The sequence below is a fragment of the Canis lupus genome, chromosome 11 (assembly GCF_048164855.1).
Source record: "Canis lupus baileyi chromosome 11, mCanLup2.hap1, whole genome shotgun sequence".
NCBI classification, from domain to species: Eukaryota; Metazoa; Chordata; class Mammalia; order Carnivora; family Canidae; genus Canis; species Canis lupus.
The window spans coordinates 21,900,162-21,920,665 of NC_132848.1; the positions used below are offsets into that span (position 1 = coordinate 21,900,162).

General features: G+C 59.2%; 1 protein-coding gene across 3 annotated transcripts in view; it reads right to left on the bottom strand.

Moving 5' to 3' along the window:
• The window catches only part of TBC1D22A (TBC1 domain family member 22A), a 334,941-nt gene that overhangs the window by 79,842 nt on the left and 234,595 nt on the right, over positions 1-20,504 (bottom strand). For 2 of the 3 annotated variants that reach the window (XM_072843501.1, XM_072843500.1), the window contains exon 11: positions 15,407-15,534. The exons of the other annotated variant lie outside the window; for it this stretch is intronic. In XM_072843501.1, coding sequence (XP_072699602.1) covers positions 15,407-15,534 — 128 coding nt within the window. The remainder of the gene's footprint in view (positions 1-15,406; positions 15,535-20,504) is intronic. 3 annotated transcript variants of the gene reach the window in all.

Here is a 20,504-nt window from a genome sequence, read left to right on the forward strand (position 1 = left end):
AAACTATGGATGGACAAAGTAAAAGGTTATCTTAAAACGTTGCACAGCCTGCTACTGAATATGCGCAAAACTTTAGAAATTTAACAGTAACCACAGAATTAAATATAGAATCAAGATCTTACCATCTATTGCTCAGTTGAATCAAGAAAAACAATGCTAATTAAAATGCTTGGTGATGACAAGGGTGAAGAAAATATCCCTCTCACTCTGGCTGGTCCCGATATATACACAGTACCTTGGAAACAGAGGTACCCCTTCACCCCATAACGCCACTCCTGCAAATCTGTTCTCCTGGACCACGGATACAGAAGCAGCTTTCGGCGCCCCGTGATCCCACCGCAGCGATAATCACAGAGAAAGCCCGCCCACCACCGTGAGGCAGACTGTCACGTAGCCACAGGGCAGGACACCACGCAACCACTTAGCAGGTGGCCACAAAGATGGTGAAACAACACGATGGGATAGCGTGACGAACGCAGGGGGTAAACACGCAATGTGCTGCCGGGTTATCATGCTTAAGGCACTGTAGACAAAGTGGAACAGGAGCAGACTAACCCTCTCGCACGGGGGCCACTCGTGCCGGGCTGGAGACTGTCTGGGGGAGGGCTCGCCTCTCCTCTAAAGGTTCCATGACATCCTCTCCCAGGAAACTGAGAGTATGGCACTTGTGAAGCATGCAGTTAAGGGGCCGCCGGGACCCTAACCTCACCCTGCCCTCAGCACCTGCCAAGGCCACGCTGCCGTGCAGCAAGCCTGGCCCACGCACGGCCTGCACTTCAGGTCTGCCAAGGAGCTGGGAGGGTCACATCTGGAGACCTCAGTCCTCACACGGTGAGAGGAAGCCCGTGGCCGGTCCAGGACATGGTCCTGGTGGCACCAAGCCTGGTCCCGAAGGAGCCAGGAGGGAGTCGAACCTCGGAGCCAAGCTCTGAGGGCTCGCTACAGGGACCCGGGCAGATGGCTGCCTTCTCTCCTCGTGGTCATTAACAAAAGGTCACAGAAAATTGGACGGGAAACCTTGAGAATATGTCCCACGCTTGGGAGACACCAGGCCAAGCTCCTGAAAGCAATTCTTAGCCTAACTTTAACTTTTTGAATTTCTTCCAGGGCACGCAAAAGGGAAGGCAATTACTGGGGATGCTGGACCTCAAAAGAAGAGTCCATAAATCCAGAACACACGTAGACAAGGTCACCACTGCACGGACAGCACTGACGGCAGAGCTCTCTGCACCCCAGCACGGGGCATCCCTACCGCCAACTGCTGTACTGAGGAGCAGCAGGTGCCCCCCTCATGCTGGGGGGCAATACGCTGCCCCCATCCCACCCCATCCAGGGTGCTCCTAGGTTGAGGAGATGGGGCGGTGGGTGGGGGCACCACATCTCCGTGCACATGAGGATGCTGTGAGGCCACGAGCCGGAATCAGGAGAGTCGGGTCACAAGCCGGGAGGGGCAGGGGCAGAGGGAGGCATCCCAGTGCCTCTGCCCCCATCACGAATGCCCCCAATGCCAAGTCTACCTGTCCTCTCCCTCCACCCTCTGCCTGGTAAGGAGGGCTCTGTAACCGAGGACATGGCCACTGAGGCACCATCTCAGCAAGAGCAGAGTAACCAGATGTGCATGAGAACAATTCCAGGCCCCGGGCCCCTCGCTGGTCCCACTGAGGAACACCCACCCCAGGGGCACAGAGGGGCCATGCCCTCATCCGTGCCGTAACTGATGGCCAGCAGAGAGCCAGCACCACCACCTCTTCTCCTGATAGTGAGGACGTCTGTCCTGGCCCAGGGCCACCGCTGCTTGGGCCTCGGCTGACCTCAGGAAGTGCTCACCAATAAACCAGGCTTCCCCTTGTGCCTACCCTCAGGGAGATGGCTCCCAGACGGGCCATTCCTGTCAGGACGGCTCAGGGAAGACTCAGCTGGGACCCCTCTCACAGTTTTCTTACTCTTTCTTCCACTGGGCTGACAACCATCTTTCATCTTTCATAGAAGGGCCAGGTGAACAAGCCCTCCCTTCTGCCCTCAACCCACTAGGATAGCAGACAGGTCTCTGCAATGCTGGGTCAGCCCCACCGTGGCCACGAGGCTGCAACAAAGCCCGGCGTTTGGAACAGAGATCCGCCCGGGGTTAGTGAGCAAAGGGAACCTGCAGAGTTTGCACCAAAAGGTGGGCGGAGCTGAAGCACGGCATGGCCAGGGGAACCCACCCAGGCACCGTGGAGCTGATGACCGGTGCAGGGACCGCCCCCTCGCCACACACCCTTCTAGAGCCTCGACGCTGAGGGAGACGGTAACCGGCCATGTGATGACCGGCTCCACGAACGGGCCTCCTGAGCATTTGCCCCAAGCCATTGGCACTGCATCTCCTTACACCAGTGGCTGCTCACCTCGGTCCCTGCCCGGCCTGGGGCTTTCCACCCTCTGCGACCCTGGCCGCAGAAGTGGCTGAGGGTCTGGGTGGCCCAGCGCCCATGGGGCCCCTGGAGGTGTTCTGAGCACATGCCCTGGGCAAGTGACGGAGGCAGCCCTGCAGGACCACGATTTACGTCACTGGTAACGAAGACACACTTCGGTCATTTCCCTGCACATGTATTACTGGTACCTACTGGGTCACAGTCACTCCCTCTCAACCATGGCAGAGCCTAGAGCTGTGCACTGGGCAGGGGCAGGGGTGGCCTCCTGCACATGGAGCAGCACCCCCCGCCGCTGCCCAGGGCTGGCAGGCCTGGCCCCCCACCTGCCCACTCCTTACTCGGGCCGGCCCCCCAGGAGGATACACACCCTCCTTGACGAAGCAGGTGAAGCCAGCCCTTCCGTGGGCTTCCCCTAACAGCCCCTGGTTTTCTTGAACCTTCTGTCCAAAAGCCTAAAGATGTTAGACAGGCTGCTTAAGGTCACACTGAAGATAAAATATTCATGAATATATCACCTGAGAGCTCAGTAAAACCGTGACGAGCCATTACCCACAGTGTGACCTTACGTGAAGCCCCCAGCTTTCTCACCTCACACTCCCAGCCAGGGGCTCCAGCAGCCCTGTACTGGGGATGTGCAGATCCCGGCTCAGGGCTCGGGGTGCTGGCCATAGCTCTCTGGCTCTGACTCCTCATGAACTAAAACCTGGGCAACGCCAGGGCCCCACACCTGTTACGGCCTCACCTCCAGCACGAAGACGTTCTGGTTACTAGGCCCTGTCCCTTCTACTTACAGATTCCAGTTCCTCCTCCAGAGCCACCAAGACCAAGTCCCATGCCAGGGCCCAGGCCAGCCCTTGGACACAGGTGACACCTGTGTCTCCAGGTGTCTCTCCCAGCCACACCTCCCCCCCTTTTACAGGAGGTGGGGGCACCCTCCCTGCTGGTCTGTGTTACCCATTCACTCAACAGGCATTCTTGGTCCTCCCATGTGCATCCCAACCAGTCACTCAGGAACTAAGGGGCCTATCCCAACGATGCTGCAGCCTGCCAGGACCCAGTGGTCCATGGTCCCCGAAAGAAGTGGCAGGACATGCAGACCTTGGGCAAAGATGGAGCAGCACAGGGCTCGGTCCGAAGGAGCTGGAGACTCTAAGGGGCCAGAGAATCTGGTGAGGCCTGGGGGCTCTGGACAGGATGGCAGACAGGACACACCGCTGACTTCCAAGAGATCACGCAAAGCCCCTGGTTCTTTCTCAAACTCACAGGTCCAGGCTCTCCCAGCCGCTAGCAGGCACTCAGCCATGGTGAGCTAGTTCTCACCAGGAACGGTCCCTCATCCCAGCTCCAGGAGTGACTGTCACTTTGCAATAGTGCTTTCCTGCAGTGAGCGAGTGGCTGTCAACAAGGAGCTGCCCTGTCTGGCCTGGTGCTGGGCAGGGGCACCTGACAATCACTCCTCACATAACGTCCCAGAAATAAAGATTTTACCTGTTACAAGTTTAGAATTCAGAGACTAAAATGTCGAGCAACCTTTTCTTCTCACTCCAAGGACAAATTGGAAGTTCACCTACACAGAAGCAGGAGATGACCACCCACATCAGCGACTGCGTGGAAGCTGACAGATGCCCCAAGCCCCCACCCAGAAAGTCCCTCGTTCCCAGGAAGCACCTGGACCAGACTTGGGCCCCCTAGACCTGGCCGACTGTGCTAGAGCAAACCAGGCCTGCAGCGGAAAGGTGTCTTCTCCTTAGAGCCCAAACCCTGAACGAGCTCTGATAAAACCCAACCTGATTGAAATATGAATGAAAGTCTTAGAGTCACTAAGGACATTCCAGATACTTCTTTAAATACTACTTCTAAATCCCCAGGACACTGACTTTATTGGCACTCTGAAAGAGTGGAGACACCCTCTCCCAGCTCCTTCCTGCAAAGTTATCAGCAGTGAGCACCGTCTTGCTGAATATTCTCATTTCTAAATCCTTGCCCAGCTGACAGTGATCTATGCCTGCTCCCGTAGGAGGGCAGACATGAAAAGCTTACGACCTCAAATCTTAATGGGCTTATGAAAAAGTATGTTGTAAGGAGACCTGCTTCTCCAGTTTATTAGATTAACCCAATCCATCAGCTTCAACGCCTGCGAACCAGCGCCGCAGCAGCCTGAAGGTTCAGGAGCGCCACACGACTGTCACCTGGCTCCCTGGGCAGAGCTCCCATGGGGGCTGCACTCAGAGGGTGCTCTCCTCCACGCCCAGGGGTGGCCAGTGACCTCCTGCAGGTACAGCGCAGCGGAGAGGCCCCAGGTAGCCTCTGAGAGCTGGGACCCCTGGGACACAGGGGAAGCCGTGGGGCAACCCTGGGCATGATTTAAATTCGGCACCAATCACTAAGGCAGGCACAACCTGCCTAGAACGCCACCTGAGTGCAGAGCCGGCCCTAGGCCTCACACACAGGGCCCCTCCACCACCCAAACCCCGCCTGACAAGGACAACTGCCAAGGACTGTGTGCCAGGCCCCAGCACCCTCAACTCAGCACTTCCTGCAGGGGGGCTGGTGGGCCTGCTGGAGGTCCAGCCACAGCACCAGGCCCTCATCCTGGGGTGGAGGAGCGTCCACAGCACCAGGCTCTCATCCCGGGGTGGAGGAGCAGCCACAGTACCAGGTCCTCATCCCGGGGGTGGAGGAGCAGCCATAGCACCAGGCCCTCATCCTGGGGTGGAGGAGCAGCCACAGCACCAGACCCTCATCCTGGGGTGGAGGAGCAGCCACAGCACCAGGCCCTCATCCTGGGGTGGAGGAGCAGCCACAGCACCAGGCCCTCATCCCGGGGGTGGAGAAGCGTCCACAGCACCAGGCCCTCATCCCGGGGTGGAGGAGCAGCCACAGCACCAGACCCTCATCATGGGGTGGAGGAGCAGCCACAGCACCAGGCCCTCAACCCGGGGGTGGAGGAGCAGCCACAGCACCAGGCCCTCATCACAGGGTGGAGGAGCAGCCACAGCACCAGGCCCTCATCACGGGGTGGAGGAGCAGCCACAGCACCAGGCCCTCATCACGGGGTGGAGGAGCATCCACAGCACCAGACCCTCATACCGGGGGTGGAGGAGCAGCCACAGCACCAGGCCCTCATCACAGGGTGGAGGAGCAGCCACAGCACCAGGTCCTCATCACGGGGTGGAGGAGCATCCACAGCACCAGGCCCTCATCCCGGGGGTGGAGGAGCATCCACAGCACCAGGCCCTCATCCCGGGGTAGAGGAGCAGCCACAGCACCAGGCCCTCACCATGGGGTGGAGGAGCAGCCACAGCACCAGGCCCTCATCCCGGGGGTGGAGGAGCATCCACAGCACCAGGCCCTCATCACGGGGTGGAGGAGCAGCCACAGCACCAGGCCCTCACCATGGGGTGGAAGAGCAGCCACAGCACCAGGCCCTCATCACGGGGTGGAGGAGCAGCCACAGCATCAGGTCCTCATCCCGGGGTGGAGGAACAGCCACAGGAACCAGCATCAAGCTCTCGTACAGGCAGAAACCCAAACCTACAGAAGCTAAGTCACCCTCTGGGAACATTGCTGAGAGCACTGAGCCTGGTGGACGAGACCATGGACCTGAACCTGCCCTCCCACCCCCATCCAGGCCACCCAGTGCCCGTGGCCCCCAGAGTTCATTGGCCTCCATCTGCCCAGCACCCAAATATCCGGATGCAGCCACGCCCACCACACCTCCCACACAGCAGGCTGTGAATACCTGCCTCTTCAGCCTCCACACTTGCTCCCCCTTCAAGCCAAACCACGCTCCTTTCCTGGCAAGCACTTCCTGGCACCTGGCTCTGGGCCCGGCATGTCCTCGGCTCAAGGTCCTGCTGAAGTGTCCCCTGGGAAGCCTCCTCAACACCCCTGGGCAGAGTGAGGTGCCCTGGGTGCCCTACCTCGTCACCTCTGGCACAGCACATCCTGTAACTGCCACGTGTCCACCTCCCACACCAGGCAGTGGACCCCTCAGAGCAGGAAGGCCGCCTCAGACATCTCGAGAGACCCAGGGCCCACATGGTGCCCCACACAGACCAGGGTTCACGCTGCAGAGGGTGGACGACTAGAAGAACTGACCGGTGGGCAGACAGGAGGACAGATGGATAAAGATCATCCACAGATACACGTCCCTGGCATCAGGTACAATCACACACAGTGCCTGGTTATTGCCAATCCAGCATCTTCTCGCCAGCTCCCACGACCACTCTGTCCCCTGCCTGGAGCGTGCCAGCAGCCTCTGGGCCCTTCCTCCACACCCTGTGTGCTGCACATCCGCACCCACCTGCCCTCGTTCCTGGTGGCCTTCCTCCCGCACACTCTTTGTTCGTTCCATCCTGGCCGGGGATCTCAGGACTCCTGCCCTAAGACCTTCTGCTGGAAGCCTTCGTCACCAGGCAGTCTCACTCCGGGGCCCACGACGCCTCCCTATATACTGGCTGCACAACCCTGGGGACCAGGCATCCTGGTGCCCCTTTCTCAGCAGAGACGTACATGAGCGACTGTCTCACAGCTGGTGGCCAGGCTCTCCTGCTGGGTGTGGGCTCTCTGAGGTCCATCACTGTGTCCCCAGGCCTGAGAGCAGGGCGAGGCCCAGAGTAGACGCTCAGCAAACACGCCCGAACCGAATGACTCCAGGGGCACCCCACAAGGTGCAACGATCAAGCTCTTCCCCACAGGTGTGGACACATCCTCTGAAGCGCCGCGAGGCCCCACCTCTCACGATCTCTGACGCACCTTCTCCCAGAAAAGCAAAGAGTGCATAGGCCAAGTAGCACAAAAATGAAAAAACTGGAGAGATTTCACTGAAAATGGTGCACAAGGACCAGGTGCCATAAGGATGTGTTCCCAGCAGCAAACCTGGCTGTTTCCCGATCAGAGCAACATCAGGAGATGCATCTTGGAGCATCCAGGGGTCTGTGGCAGCCCCTCTCAGCAGTGGGCACACGGAGGGGCCCTGACCCCCTACCCTGCTGCCCCGTTGGGCACCACCAGGTGCTGGGGAACTTGGAGCCGTGTCTCAGAAAGGGCACAGCCAGCCCACAGAAGCCCACGGCTGCTCCTCGGCTGCCAGGGTTTGAGAACAGCACGATTGAGACCGGCTTCCCTTCATTCACCCCTCCGACTCTGTGGCACGGTGGGCTGAGCAGTGCCGGCTCTCCACAGACCACAGCCCCATTGCCACACGGGCCCTGCCGCTATAGCACGCTGCAGGGCCTCCAGTCAGGGCCGCAGAGATGGGCACTCACAGCCGTGGTCCCAGCTGCTGGCCGCTGCTCTGGCCACACTGCCTAGAGTGAGCTGGGGCAGAGGCCACTGTGTCTTCGTCACTGGGGCCTGCACAGCACGTCCACACAGATCCCCTTCTGGAAGGACCCAGTTCCATTTGGCTGCCCGTAGACCAGCGCTTTATTCAGCGCTTTACTGGTACAACAAACCCCAGAGACGGATGGCCCTCATGCCACTCCCCCGATGTGTGTGCATGAGGGGCCTGGGGCCGCCCACCTCGCCCACCAGCAGAGCCTGCCCTGAGCCCATGCGCAGTGGCTCTGCCTCTAGAGGTCGCGACCTAAGACAGACGGCATGCAGATGACCAGATCCGAAGAAGAGCTCCGCAGTTCATCGCCTGTGATTTACTGCCAGCCTCTTGAAGAGCGTGACTGAAGCCACTCTTCAGGGTATGGACAGTGGAAGTATCCTAATTAGAATTCAGGTGGCCTTTGGATAACACGAGGAAAGAATTTAATAGATGCTTTAAGCCAAATGAAGTCATCTTGCAATACCTGGCAGAAGAACATTTTTTTTTCTTAAAACGAAATCCCCGGGTTGTAGGAAGCGTTAAGCCTCCAAGGCCCCATCAGCACCACCCTCGTTTACCAGAGCGGTCCTTGGCTCAGAAAGGAGGAGGGGAGCCCACACGCCCAGGGGCTGGGCGGTGCTGGAGAAGGCAGGTGGAAGGTGGCATTCACAGGGACACACTCCCACTCAAGGGCCCGGTCCCGCAGCGGCTCACGCCCCCAGTACCAGACCCCAGCCGGAGCGGCGACTGTCCCCTAGGACCCAGCTCTCCCATTTCCCTCGGGAAAGCCATTGGTGTCCTTCACTTCAGGAAGTGCCCGGCGGCACACTCACTTCCGAATCTGCCTCACAGGACCCTGGGGTGGAAGGGACCCCGGCCCGGGGCAACGTCCCCACCACCCAGCCAGCTTCCCTCACTGCACCAATGGCAATCTCTGTGAGCTAGGAAACGCTCTGGACTGCCCACCATGTAACCAGCCCTCCGTCCCCTTCCCGTCCCGTGTGCCTCCCCACTCACCGCCACACCACTCAGACAACGGGGGTCACCTCAACACAAGCTCAGGTCAGCCCAGCCCACCCAGAGTGCACCTGTCTACAGCCATCAGCAGCCAAGGCACTGCTATGCGGGGCCCACGGGCCTTCCAGGTGGAGCCACCTTCTCCTCACCCCGACCTACTGACCCCACCACCCCCTTCCCAGGGCGGCACCCCACGTAAGGCAGCCACTCACTGAATGGGCTGTTCAATTTAAATTTGAATAAATTATAATTAAAAATTCAGTTCCTCGGTCACATTTTTCCATGTTGAATAAGCCACTGTGCCCACAGGCTACCCCACCGGACACTTCCATTACCCTAGAACCTTCCACTGGATGCCTTGCTCCAGAATCCCTCCCACTGGCTCTGTGCATGCCTGGGCTTCCTCCCCACTGGGCTCCCTCACCCCACCCCACCCCACTGGCACCCCAGCCAGGCCCCCTCGCACGGTCACGTGCCTGCAAACCCACACGTCACTCCCGTGTCCTGGCTATTGTGAACAATGAACACGGGGGTGCATATGCCTCACGAGATGCTGACCTCGTTTCCTTGGCATAAACAAATAGTCAAGTTGCACATTGAACATCAATATACAAAAATCAGCTGCGTTTCTCTACCCCGATGATGAGCTATCAGGAACTACCCCACGGACAAGTGCCTTGAATAAAATAAAATACTTAGTGAATCCAACCACAGAAGTGACAGGACTGCACACTAGAAACTGAACACTGACGAACAGAACTGAGGATGAAACAGATGGAAAGACAGCCTGTGCTCGTGGACCCGATGAATTAATAGGGTGAAAGGCCCACAACCCCCAAAGCCAGCTGCAGACTCACCGCAATCCCCATCAAAATTCCAATGACACTTTTCACAGAAATAGAAAAACAAACCTAAATTCATATGGAACCACAGCAGACCCCGAGCAGCTACAGCAATCCTGAGCTGGCTGATATTCTAATGCCATTTAGCACAAAAGCAGCGCAGTCCAGAAACTTCACCCCAGTCTCTGGCCTTGGGGAAACCCACATTTGCGACCCCTGTGGGCCAGTCTCCTCCCTGGCACGGTCCTCTCTGGTGGACACCCCACGAGGAGGCAGAGCAGAAGCATAGCAGATGCATGACTGCAGCTCACCCCAGACCACATCTTGGTCAGGGAGCCCTCGTCAGCAGAGCACGAGGCACATCCTCTGCGTGATCTTGGGGGGGTCCAGCAGCCAGGCTCAGACACGATGGCAGCTTCTGTCCCCAGACTTCTGGACATAAAGGCAGCTGGGGACACGGGGAGGGAGGGCAGGTAACGATCTACCTCTGTGCCCTCCCTGGACCCTGCGGCTGCAGGCAGAGGCCCTAGGAGCAAGGCCTGGGCCTCAGAAGGCAGAGCCCGTGGGGTCCCAAGCCATAAACACAGTCCTGGGCCTGCCAGGGTCACTACAAACAGAGGCCACATTTGTGCCATTTTGTCACAGATAAGCAACTGCACAGAATGTGCATGAAATGCGAGGATGGTGAGGGAGGGGCCGCTGAGGCCAAATCCTGCTGGTGTCCTGCCTGAAGCAGCTCGAGGAAGATGGGAACGAGTGGGGTTGGGGACCTGCAGCCTCACTCGATGCCCAGGCACCAGCAGGATGTACCAGCCGGGCCCTGGGAAGTGCGGCTGAGCCCCCTTCCTGCCATGATCTCGCCCTCCACCCCAAAGGTTTAACCCAGGGAAGTGCCCAGACCCCAGTGGGATGGTACCTGGACATAGGCCCTCCACATAGCTAATTATAGGGGGTCATAAGGGCAGCGCCCTGATCTGATAAACCTGGTGCCCCCATGGGAGGAGGAAGATGCGTCAGACAGCGCCTGCTCCACGTGAACAGGGGAAAGGACACGTGAGGACCGGGGAGGGGGCAGCCGTCCGCCAGCCAGGGGCACAGCTCTACCAGGAATCAACTGTGCAGACACCCTGACCTCAGACGTCTGTCCTCAGACTGCGAGCAAACACCTGCCTGCCGTGGTGGTTGGTGGTGGCGTGAGCTACGGCAGCACCTGACTCATCCTCCTTTGGAGGGTGTGACCCTGGGGGTGTTCTCATCACATGGAGCAAGATGGGCAGGACCTCGGGAGCCCCAGGAAGTGGGGGACGTGCCTGGGGAGGGCGCTGCTAAGCATGGACAATATGGACAATGAGCCAATACTGATGCACGGCTGCCGAGTAGTGTCCACACTTCACTCAGTTCTCCTTATTTGCCTCAGGCTGTCTGCCGCCCGAGGGCGCCGTCCAGGATACGACATCCAGTGATCCCGTCTTCTTGGGGTTCTCCGGGTCAGGACAGGTCCTCAGATGTAGCTTTGCTCTGACGACCCCGACAGTTCTGAGGAGCACGGGGCAGGACGTTGCAGAACGTAACTGGGGACGCATCTGATGTTCCTCTGGGGGGGCGGTCTGGGGCCGCGGGTCTGGGAGGAAGGCCGCAGGTGGGGCGCTCTCCTCGTCCTGCCACTCTGGGCACCAGGCTGACCCTGCCACGTGACCTCGGTCTCGGGGCCGCGGCGTCCATCCGTCGGGCTCCCCATCCACACTGCCCTCTGGAAGGGGGTCCGTGTGCCCGGCCCCGCTGGGGGGGTTGTGCCCCAGCTCCTCCAGGGCGGGCTCGCTTCGTCCTTTATTTGGAACTCCTCTGGGCGGGAGACTAACCTGTGGGGTCTTCCTCCATCAGCAGGACCCCCGCCGAACTCTGCGTTCTGAGTTATTTGCCTCGTTGGAGCTCTGGCCCCAGCATGGCTCCGTCCTGGGTGGTGTGAGCATGGCCTGTGCCCCGGCCCCGTGGGCGGCTCTGGGCCCACCTGCACACGTCCTGCCCCAGCCCCGCGGCCTGCCACTCCCTCAGGGGCCCCCGCTCCCTCTGGAGCACTGGGAGGTCGTGTGTGGAGACTAACCCGTGCGTGTAAGCACACGTCTATAAATATTTCCACGTGACCTCGTGTACCTGTATCAGGGGTCACCTGTCCCCGGGAGTGACAAAGCTTGCTCCCGAAGCACTGCTCCCTGTCCAAAACCTCTCCCTGGATGCTCACAGGACTCATTCCACCCTTCACTCAGGTCCCAGCTCAGCCCTGCACGAAGTGGCCGTCCCCAAACCCACAGGGAGAGGGGCAGCTCCCAACGCCCTGGCTCCTTCACAAGGGCTCCCACGGTCACAGCCTGCGCTGACGTCACCGCCTCAGCTCCCCCGGCACCAGGAGGACTGCAGGTCCGGCCAGCTCCGGGATCTAGGCTGTTCCCCTCAATCAGGCAGGACAATCTGCACGGGCCACTTCCCCTCACTCTCCCTCACACGCAGCTCCCTGCACCTCACTATCCTCTTCACAGCAAGAATCACGATGTAATGTGAGCCGCGTTCACCAAGGGCTCATTTCTGGACGCTCCTGCATCTGTCCCACTGGGACATCAGTGCCACGAGGGGCTTCTTATGTCTGCCCAAGGCCCAGCACGGCACCTGGTACACGCAGGCTCCTGACACGTGTTCCTGAAAGCAGCATCCGCACAGGTGGGAGCAGGAGGCTGACAGGAGGCCAAGAGCCACACACCGTCTAGCACCCGGCCTGCAGGGGTGACTGCGAAGCCAGGCCACACCCCATGCTCAGGGACCCCCGCTGCTTCATGCCCTACCTTTCCCTGGAACACGAGAGTCATGTCAGGTACCCCTCACACTCCAGCTCTCCGTCCACAGCGACGGCGAACCCAGCTGCCGCTGCATTGCGGGCAGGACACGTGCTTACGGGGCAGCCCTGCTCTTGAGCATTCCCTTTCACACGACACTGCCACTCAGGCCTGCTCCCTCCAAGTGACTCTCACAAGAACCTGTGGGAGGCATCCACCGGCCCACCTCGGGGTGGTCTCAGAGGAGCCCTTAGGGGGTCCGTACGGGGGAGTACCCGCACGCTCGCATGGCTGAGGGGCTGCAGGGGCCTTCTGTCCAGGTGCCCGTGAGCATCAGTGAACGACAGCACCCAGGAAGGAACTTCTGCTCAGCTGGAGGCCAAGGGCCGGCATGTTACCACCCTCCCTCCACCATCATCCTGCCGGGAGTCACTCCAGCCGCAGCTCCGTGCTGGGACCGTGCTGAGGGCAGAGGGGAAACTGTGGGGACGTGCCTCCCAAGGGATCCTCAGCAGGGCTGCCCATGCCCCCCGAATCTGCCACCAGCACAGGACAGCAGGGTCCCTCAGGGCCAAGAGACTGCAAGCCCCGGGCCAGCCTCCTCAGAGCTCACAACGTCACTGTCCAGTCACGGCAGTGCAGCGCGGGCACTGTCAGGCTGGGAACCCCGCCCCTGACCCCCTGCCTGCCAACATGGGGTCCGTCCTCGCTCACCTGAGAGCAAAGCCCGCGCACCTTCTCACTGACATGGATGCAGGGGCTCGCTTGGAGAAGAGAAGGGAGGGTCAGGGAGAAACAGCAATGAAACCAGAGCATGGCCTGGCTGACCGAGGGCCCCTGAGGGCCTCACCCCTAGCCGCAGGCCGGGGGTGAAGGAAACAGGCCCAGGGGTCTCTCTCATCCCAGGTGATCGGCATCCACATGCCGGGTGAAGGGTGGAACCCACCCTTTCCGCGGTGCAAGGACGGGGAGCCGAGGGCAGAGCTGGCGGCCAAGTCCCATGGCCGAGGCTCTCCGGGAGGGGCCAGCCCACAACAGCTGAACCGCTCTGACAGTGGGCGCACTATGCCCAGGAGCAGGGGCCACCTCCCTGAAGCATGGGCTGCTTCTCCATCGTTTGTGCTCTTAAATGCCCGTCTCCATGCCTGTGAGGATGCACCTCATTCATCTCCACACCACTCCCTCGTCAGGAGCCTGGGACGGAGCAGGTGCTCTCGAAACCCTCCGAGGACACATGCCCCCAGAGGACTTCAAGCCCCCATGAGGGGTTAAAGAGCTACTAAACCTACCGTGGCCCAGCTGGTAAACACCCCACTTTAGGGGAGAGTAATCACCCGAATGCCATCCTCTGATTACTATGTATTTTCATTGCCAAAAGATGTAATACAATTTCATGGTTACTTGGGCCTGTAAAATAGAAATACCCCCAATTTTTAAGATATGAAAAGGTTTATGAGCGGGTACCGTCAGTTCAAGAATGAGCCCATGGTACAAATGAGTCAATTCATGACAAAATTTAATTTCAGGAAAATTAATGCAATAAAGATGCCACAACTGTACTTAAAGTTTTAATACCTATTAGGAGTTTTAGCGAAGTGGTGCAGGACCACAGACGCACAGATCCATTTCCTAGCTCCTCACGATGCAATTGACTTCATACCTAATTTATCTGTAATGGGGACAGCATTACAAGGAGCTGTGTATTTAACGAGGGGGCCAGGGTCTTCAACGGCCGAACCCATCACAAATGGAGAGCGTTCCCATGTCACGGGATATTAAGTCTGTTTCCTACAATGCTACTGAGACCCGGTTAATAGCACCAGGCTGACGGCCACGTTCACCAAACAGCCCAGGGAAGGCTTTATGTCCCAGCAAACGTCAGTGGCCAGAAATTCTGTAACTGCCAAGTACCCAAAGAAGCAAAACAAAGTGGGGGATCTGGATGCAAGCAACATGAGTCGTCAAAATTTCTGCAGTGAGCATTATCAGAATAAGCAAGCCACAAAAACAGAAAGCCAAGTCAGAGCACTGGACGTCAGAAGCACGAAGCACCCCGAGTCCATGCGGGACACAAGGACCTCCCTCCCGCAGGATCAGAACTCTGGGGTGCTGCTCTAGCAGACTACCGTGACGCTAAGCACAGAGTCAGACGCAGCGGCCGCCGGGCCAGGAACAGCTGGAGCTCCAGAGATCAGCTGGAACTCCTATCCCACCGGCAGGATGCAAACCAAGGCTCCTTCCATGGAGGGAAGGAGAGGGATAGGTAGGACCCGCTCTACAGGGCCTCCCGCCTCCCTACTCGGCAGCTGCTGTGCACCCCCTTTCCTGGTCCAGGGCCCATGAGGGGCCAGCGCTCGGTGGAGTAAAAACCTGCCTCTCAGAGCCAAGAACCAGCCTCCCCTGGACTCCACTCCAGGTCCCACGGAGGCTCCTGCTCTCTGTGAGTGACGATGAAAAGCAGGCGTGTAAGCCCCGCAGGGCGGCCTCAGCTTCAGCAAACATCTCCAGCAAAATGAAAAGGTGCTAGAATAAGCAATGGGACACTCGAGGGAACAAAGGTGGTTTGTTCCAGAAAACTCAATCTCCTGAAGAAATGAATTTCACCAAAATCGGTGGAGAGAAAATTTCATATCGCACTGAATCTGTCAGTGACTTAAAAAAAAAATCTTTATTATAAGTGACTCAAAACAGACAACGTGTGAGTCCTGAGTGTGAATGTTTGTGGCAGCCGCAGCACAGACGTAAGCCGACTTACAAGCCTCCCCACTGCACCCCGGGACCCTGGCAAGGATGCTGTCTCGGCACCATCGGAACAAAACACAGCTACAAACACAATTACAGGAGGGTCTTCCTCGCGGTTCTGTCTACTCGGGACAAGGACACCAGAAAAGGACTTCGGAACAACCACCTGTGCCCGAGCAGACGCCAAGCGGGAAGAGGCCGGTGGCAGGAGGCAGCGAGCGGGGGCAGGGCGAGGTGCGGGCAGCTCACCTGGTAGGTGTCCCACAGGCGGATGGTGCAGTGGAGGGGCACTTCCCGCATCAGCAGGTTGTTCATCCAGCGGAAGGCGAACTGCAGGTACCTCACCTCGTGCTGGTCCAGGTGCCGGTGGACTTGCTCTGCATGAGACAAACAGAGACCCCCAGGCTGTGAGGGAGAGCCCCCGGGGGCCGCCCTGGAACCACCCACTCCAACCGCCTGATGCCCAAGCAACGTCCCCAAGGGGCCGGAGAAGTCATCCTTATTAGAAGAGTGCAGATAGACTCTTCCTCGGGGAAAGTGAGCAGCGGGGGTGCCGTGACAGTCACAGCGGCAAGGGTGGCTCCCGGGTCATGTGCATGTGACCCCAAGGATGCCTCCCCACCCCGTTGTGACAAGCAGCAACTCCGCAGCTTGGACCTCGTGCTCCCCACCCAGGCCTCTCTGCAGGGAGGCTCCAGAGCTCCATGAAGCTGCACAGTCTGTGGACCCTGGAGGTGCCACTGCAGGGAGCAAAGATTCTGGGGCTCATGGTGGCCCTGTGACTTCCCAACATTCTGCCCCATAAAGATCTGCTCCAAGTGGCCTGGGAAGCACCCGTGCGATTTCACAGGACAAGCAAATATTGCCAAACGGGTCCTGCCTGGGAACTGGAACCCTCCATGCAGACTCCTCAATCAGGGCCCACCAAGAGCTGCTAAAAGCACTTTTTCCGCATACGTTTTCCTTCTCTCTGGGGCTTATTACCTTCCCCTGTAACCAGCCCTGAGAAGTGACCCTGAAAAAAGTTCATACATTTTCCAGCTCTCCCCAAAAAAGTTCTAGAACTAACAAATAAACAAGTGTTAGTGTTTTGCTGCTTACTGGTTTGTTTTCACTCGTGTTCCTGGTAACTTGCAGCACTGCAGCAACAAGGCTTTCCTAAGCACTAAGTATGGGGTGGGGGTACGAGGGGTGGGAGGACCCTGTCCTGAGACCCTCTGCACCTTGCAGACAGGCACTGTGGCTGAAGCATGAGTTCTTGGCTGGGAGGAGCTCTTGCCTACAGGAGGGGGAGGCTGGCCACAGAAAAGTTCCGGACGGCTCTGGTTCTCGCACGTGGAGCCAGTTCCTTCACTGGCTCTGCTACGACATCCCACCCCAAGCCACTGCTGTCCCTGGCTGTGCAACAAACACGCCTGGGCACCCTCGTGTGGCCGGCGGGGCAGGACACATGCGGGCTGGGTGTGGGGGAACAGCTGAGCCACGCAGTACAGCAGACCCAGCAACACCCTGAAGAACAATCCCAACAAGACAGTGAGTGACTACTCAGGGGTGAGAAGAACCGCACAGGCTGATGATTGAGCCCTTGCAGCCAGCTGGGAGCAAGGTGCCAGGGAGGGGCTGGCAGGACTAGGCTGTGGAAGACCCCAGAGGCCCTGGCCACATGCTGCCTCTTCCGGGACAAATCTGGGTCCGAGGGCTCCAGGCGCAGCACAGGGCAGGCTGGGCCCAGGGTGCGGAGGCCAGGAAGCAGGCAGAGAGGGAGGCTCCTCCGGCTGGGGTTTGCTCACCCCAGTATTCAGCTCCTAAGGGCAGGGGCCCCTCTCCCAGGAGGGGCGATTCACATGCTGGGAGGGGGCATTGACCAAGCCCATGCAGGTTCGAAGGAAGACCCCTGCGTTTCTACATTACCAATCCCACTTGTCCTCCCCCGTGAAAGCCTAAGGAGGAGAACATTTCTGTGGACAAGGGGCTGGGATGGCGTGTGAACTGGGGAGCCAGGCGCTATCAGGGCTGGCGTCAGCAGGAAGCGTATGGGGCCACGCTAGGGCAGTAAGAACAGGTCACCCTGAGAAATCTCAAAGCCATTCTTACAGTAAAGCAAATAAATATGCAGTATGAAATGAAGTCAATCGTCATCGTTGGCTTTTAAGATAGAACCTAAGCTTTCAACGGAAAGTCCTCTTCATCCTGGGCCCCTCTGAGCTCCATCCTGAGTCCTCGGCCTGCAGACAAGGGCCTGGCCCCCTGCCCTGGGGGCCCAGGGCCCAGGTGAGCGCAGGCTGGAGGCCCTCAAGGAGTTCAGGTCTGAGCGACCTCTGGGACCCGGGGAGCACAAGGCCAGCTCAGGGGTGGGCTGGCCTGACGAGCGGGGCCACAGGGGCTGACTTCGGTGGTCCCCACACCAAGCTGCGCAGCACCCGCATCTCAGGGGCTGAGAACATAGGTTCTGAGGCTCATCTCAACTTTCCTGATCACAGTCTTTCGGGGGCGGGGGGTCTGAGTCTGTGTTCAGTCAGGTCTCCAGAAGATTCTGATGTACTGGGAACCTTTGCAGGCACCCCAGGGGACAGAGGACAGACACCAGGACTCTACCCTCACACATGGGGTCTCTGTTCTAGAAGTTCTGTGCATAGGACAGGGCAGGCACAACCCACAGGTGGTGCCTCACTGGTCTTTTTAACCATGTTCTTCTCATCAGCTTATATTTTATTAAATACAATTAATTTTTTAAAAACTTAATTTCACCACCAAAGAGAAGTTTCCACTCACTCGAGCGGAGGATAAAGTGGCCAGCAGTCAACGGCGTGGCACTAGGCAGGGCCTCCCCAGCAGAAATGAGTCACAGCTTTTCATGGACAAGAGCCCCCAGACAGGAGAGGGCAATCCTCTCCCCGTGTCCCTAGCCGTCAGCTCGGGAGCGCTTAAAGCCACGAGGGGGTTTCTCTCCAGATGTCCTGAGGGTCCCATCAATGGCCCACGGTTTGAGAAACACTGGTCCACAGATACAACTGGAAAGCCTCAGAATGCACCTCGTCCTCAGCCCCCAGACTCCCAACACGCCCCACAGGGAGTTTCCCTCGGGTGGCTGACGACACCCCTTCAATGCCCAACCAACCACCGGGCCCTCCCCTGGGCCTCCTCAGCCGTTCCGGCGCAGCGCCACTCACGGCCAAACACTGGGGGAGATCTCTGAAGCTGCCCGTGCGGTCAGCCTGTCCCTCTCCTTGCTGCTACGAACACCCGGAGAAAAGCATCTCCCGTGGCACCTGGCCTTCACGGCTGAGGGTGCATGCCCGGCCTGGGGCAGGTACTGGGGGCCAGTCACCTCTGTGCCCCCTGCCCCGGCACACACCAGGCGCCTGGCAAGGGTCTGCGAGGCGCCTGAGCGAGGGCAGGAGGGGGGCAGGAGCGTGCAACTGCACGGAGGACCCTGTGACCACACCGGGCACGGATACAGCCCCAACCACCCAGCCTCCCCTCCGCCTCTGCTCCCGCAGTCAACACCAAGGAGCGTTCTCAGCAACGCGGCGGGACACTGTGTTCTTTGTAAAGAACTGAAGAATGATTTCTAGCCTGCAATTATCCTCAGCTCTGAAACCAAAGCTCATGAGAGCTCCAAGGGCCCTGAGTGGCCCTTCCATCCAGGCCTGACTGCTGCCAAGGGCAGAAGCCCCACCGGCTGACGGCCAGCCTCCACCACCACCCAGGGCACGGACTCAGGCGCTCCAGTTAGCCTGAAATTCAAATATGAGAACCCTAGAAAACAGCAGTTTAGAGAATTTCTGATTTTACTGAAGAAGCCTCCTTCACATAGAAAAAGTATACAGTTGGCAGCATGGAGAAGACCAGCAGGAAGAGGGTCGACACTGGGCAGACGGGACCACCGCCCGACAACGGCCCGGGAAGAAGGGAGGCCGACACAGGGTGGCTCCCAGGATGGGCAGCTCCCGGGACAGGTTGGTCCTGCCGGTGGCTCCTGGCCCCACCGGTGGCTCCTGGCCCCACCAGCTCCTGGTCCCTGCTGGTGGCTCCTGGTCCCTGCCGGCGGCTCCTGGCCCCGCTGGTGGCTCCTGGCCCCCACTGGCGGCTTCTGGCCCCACTGGTGGCTCCTGGCCCCACTAGCTCCTGGTCCCCGCTGGTGGCTCCTGGCCCCGCCAGTCACCCCGGCCTGCTGCTCTACAGAGACAGCTGGGCCATGCCAGTGGCTCGTCCACCAGAGCAGGACAGGCCCCAGCGCTACAGCAGGTCAGCAACCCGGGGCCTCCTGAGGCACAGCGGCCGGCCCACCTATCCCAGTCAAGTCATCCTTGTGGCCACGGCACCACCCCGACGCCATCAGAGACAGCAGTGGGTCGGTCACGGGGTTAACGGTTGGGAAGGAAAGACTAACTCTGAGTTTACCGACGTGGATTCACGTTATGTTTTCAGGGGCCGCTGCACACTGCTCCACACCCTCTGCTCCTGCGCGGGACACCACGGGCTATTTGCTGAGGGAGCATCAGGCCACTGAGGGAGGCCGTCACCCAGGCTCTCCCTGGGGTACCAGCAGTGGGTCTTCCCCCGGACCCTGGCCTCCTGCGGGCCGGGGACTCCATTGCCTGGCGTGCAGGCAGTGCTGGGCACCACGCTAAGGGAGACGATGGCCAGAACTGGAGGTTCTCAGGACGTGGCAGGACAGAAAGCTGGGAGACGAGCTGCCCACAGGACTTAAGGACAGAACGGCCTCTGCCTCCCCAAGCAGGCCCACGCGCGGCTGTAGTGCTTCCAGCCCGTGTAGGAGAAGGTCACCAGTTTACAAACTGGGGAAACAGCTCTGAAAACGTGCCTGGGAGGCATGAGTCACCTTTCTAATGTAAACTGGCAAGCGCACAGATTTGAAAAATTAAACACATATTTCTGGAACATCTACCACTGAAGTGACCCAAGAAACCATAAAGATTAACCCTTTCTCTTCTACAGTGAGTTCCACGTGAAGTCGCAGGAGCAGAGGTACCAGGCAAGTTCCCACCTCTCCCCCGGGATGCAGACAGAGGCAGCCCCTGTCCTAGGCCTGGCCAGGGGGGCCCATCCTAGCCAAGCGTGATGACCCGCACCCTTCCTGAAGGGGTGAGGCCTGCAGGACCCTGACCCGGGGGCACGCCCACCCTGTGCCTGTGCAGTGAGGCAGGCTGGGTCAAATGTCCCGATGCAGGCCAGGCGGCAGTGGACTGGATGCGGGACTCAGGGCTGCCCCTCCCCGTGTCCTAAAGTGAGGCCTGCACTGCCAGGTGGGTGCGCGGCCTTGCCCTGTGTCTCTGGGTACCAGCTCCAGGGCACAGCGACTGCCCACTGCCCGTGTGGGGAG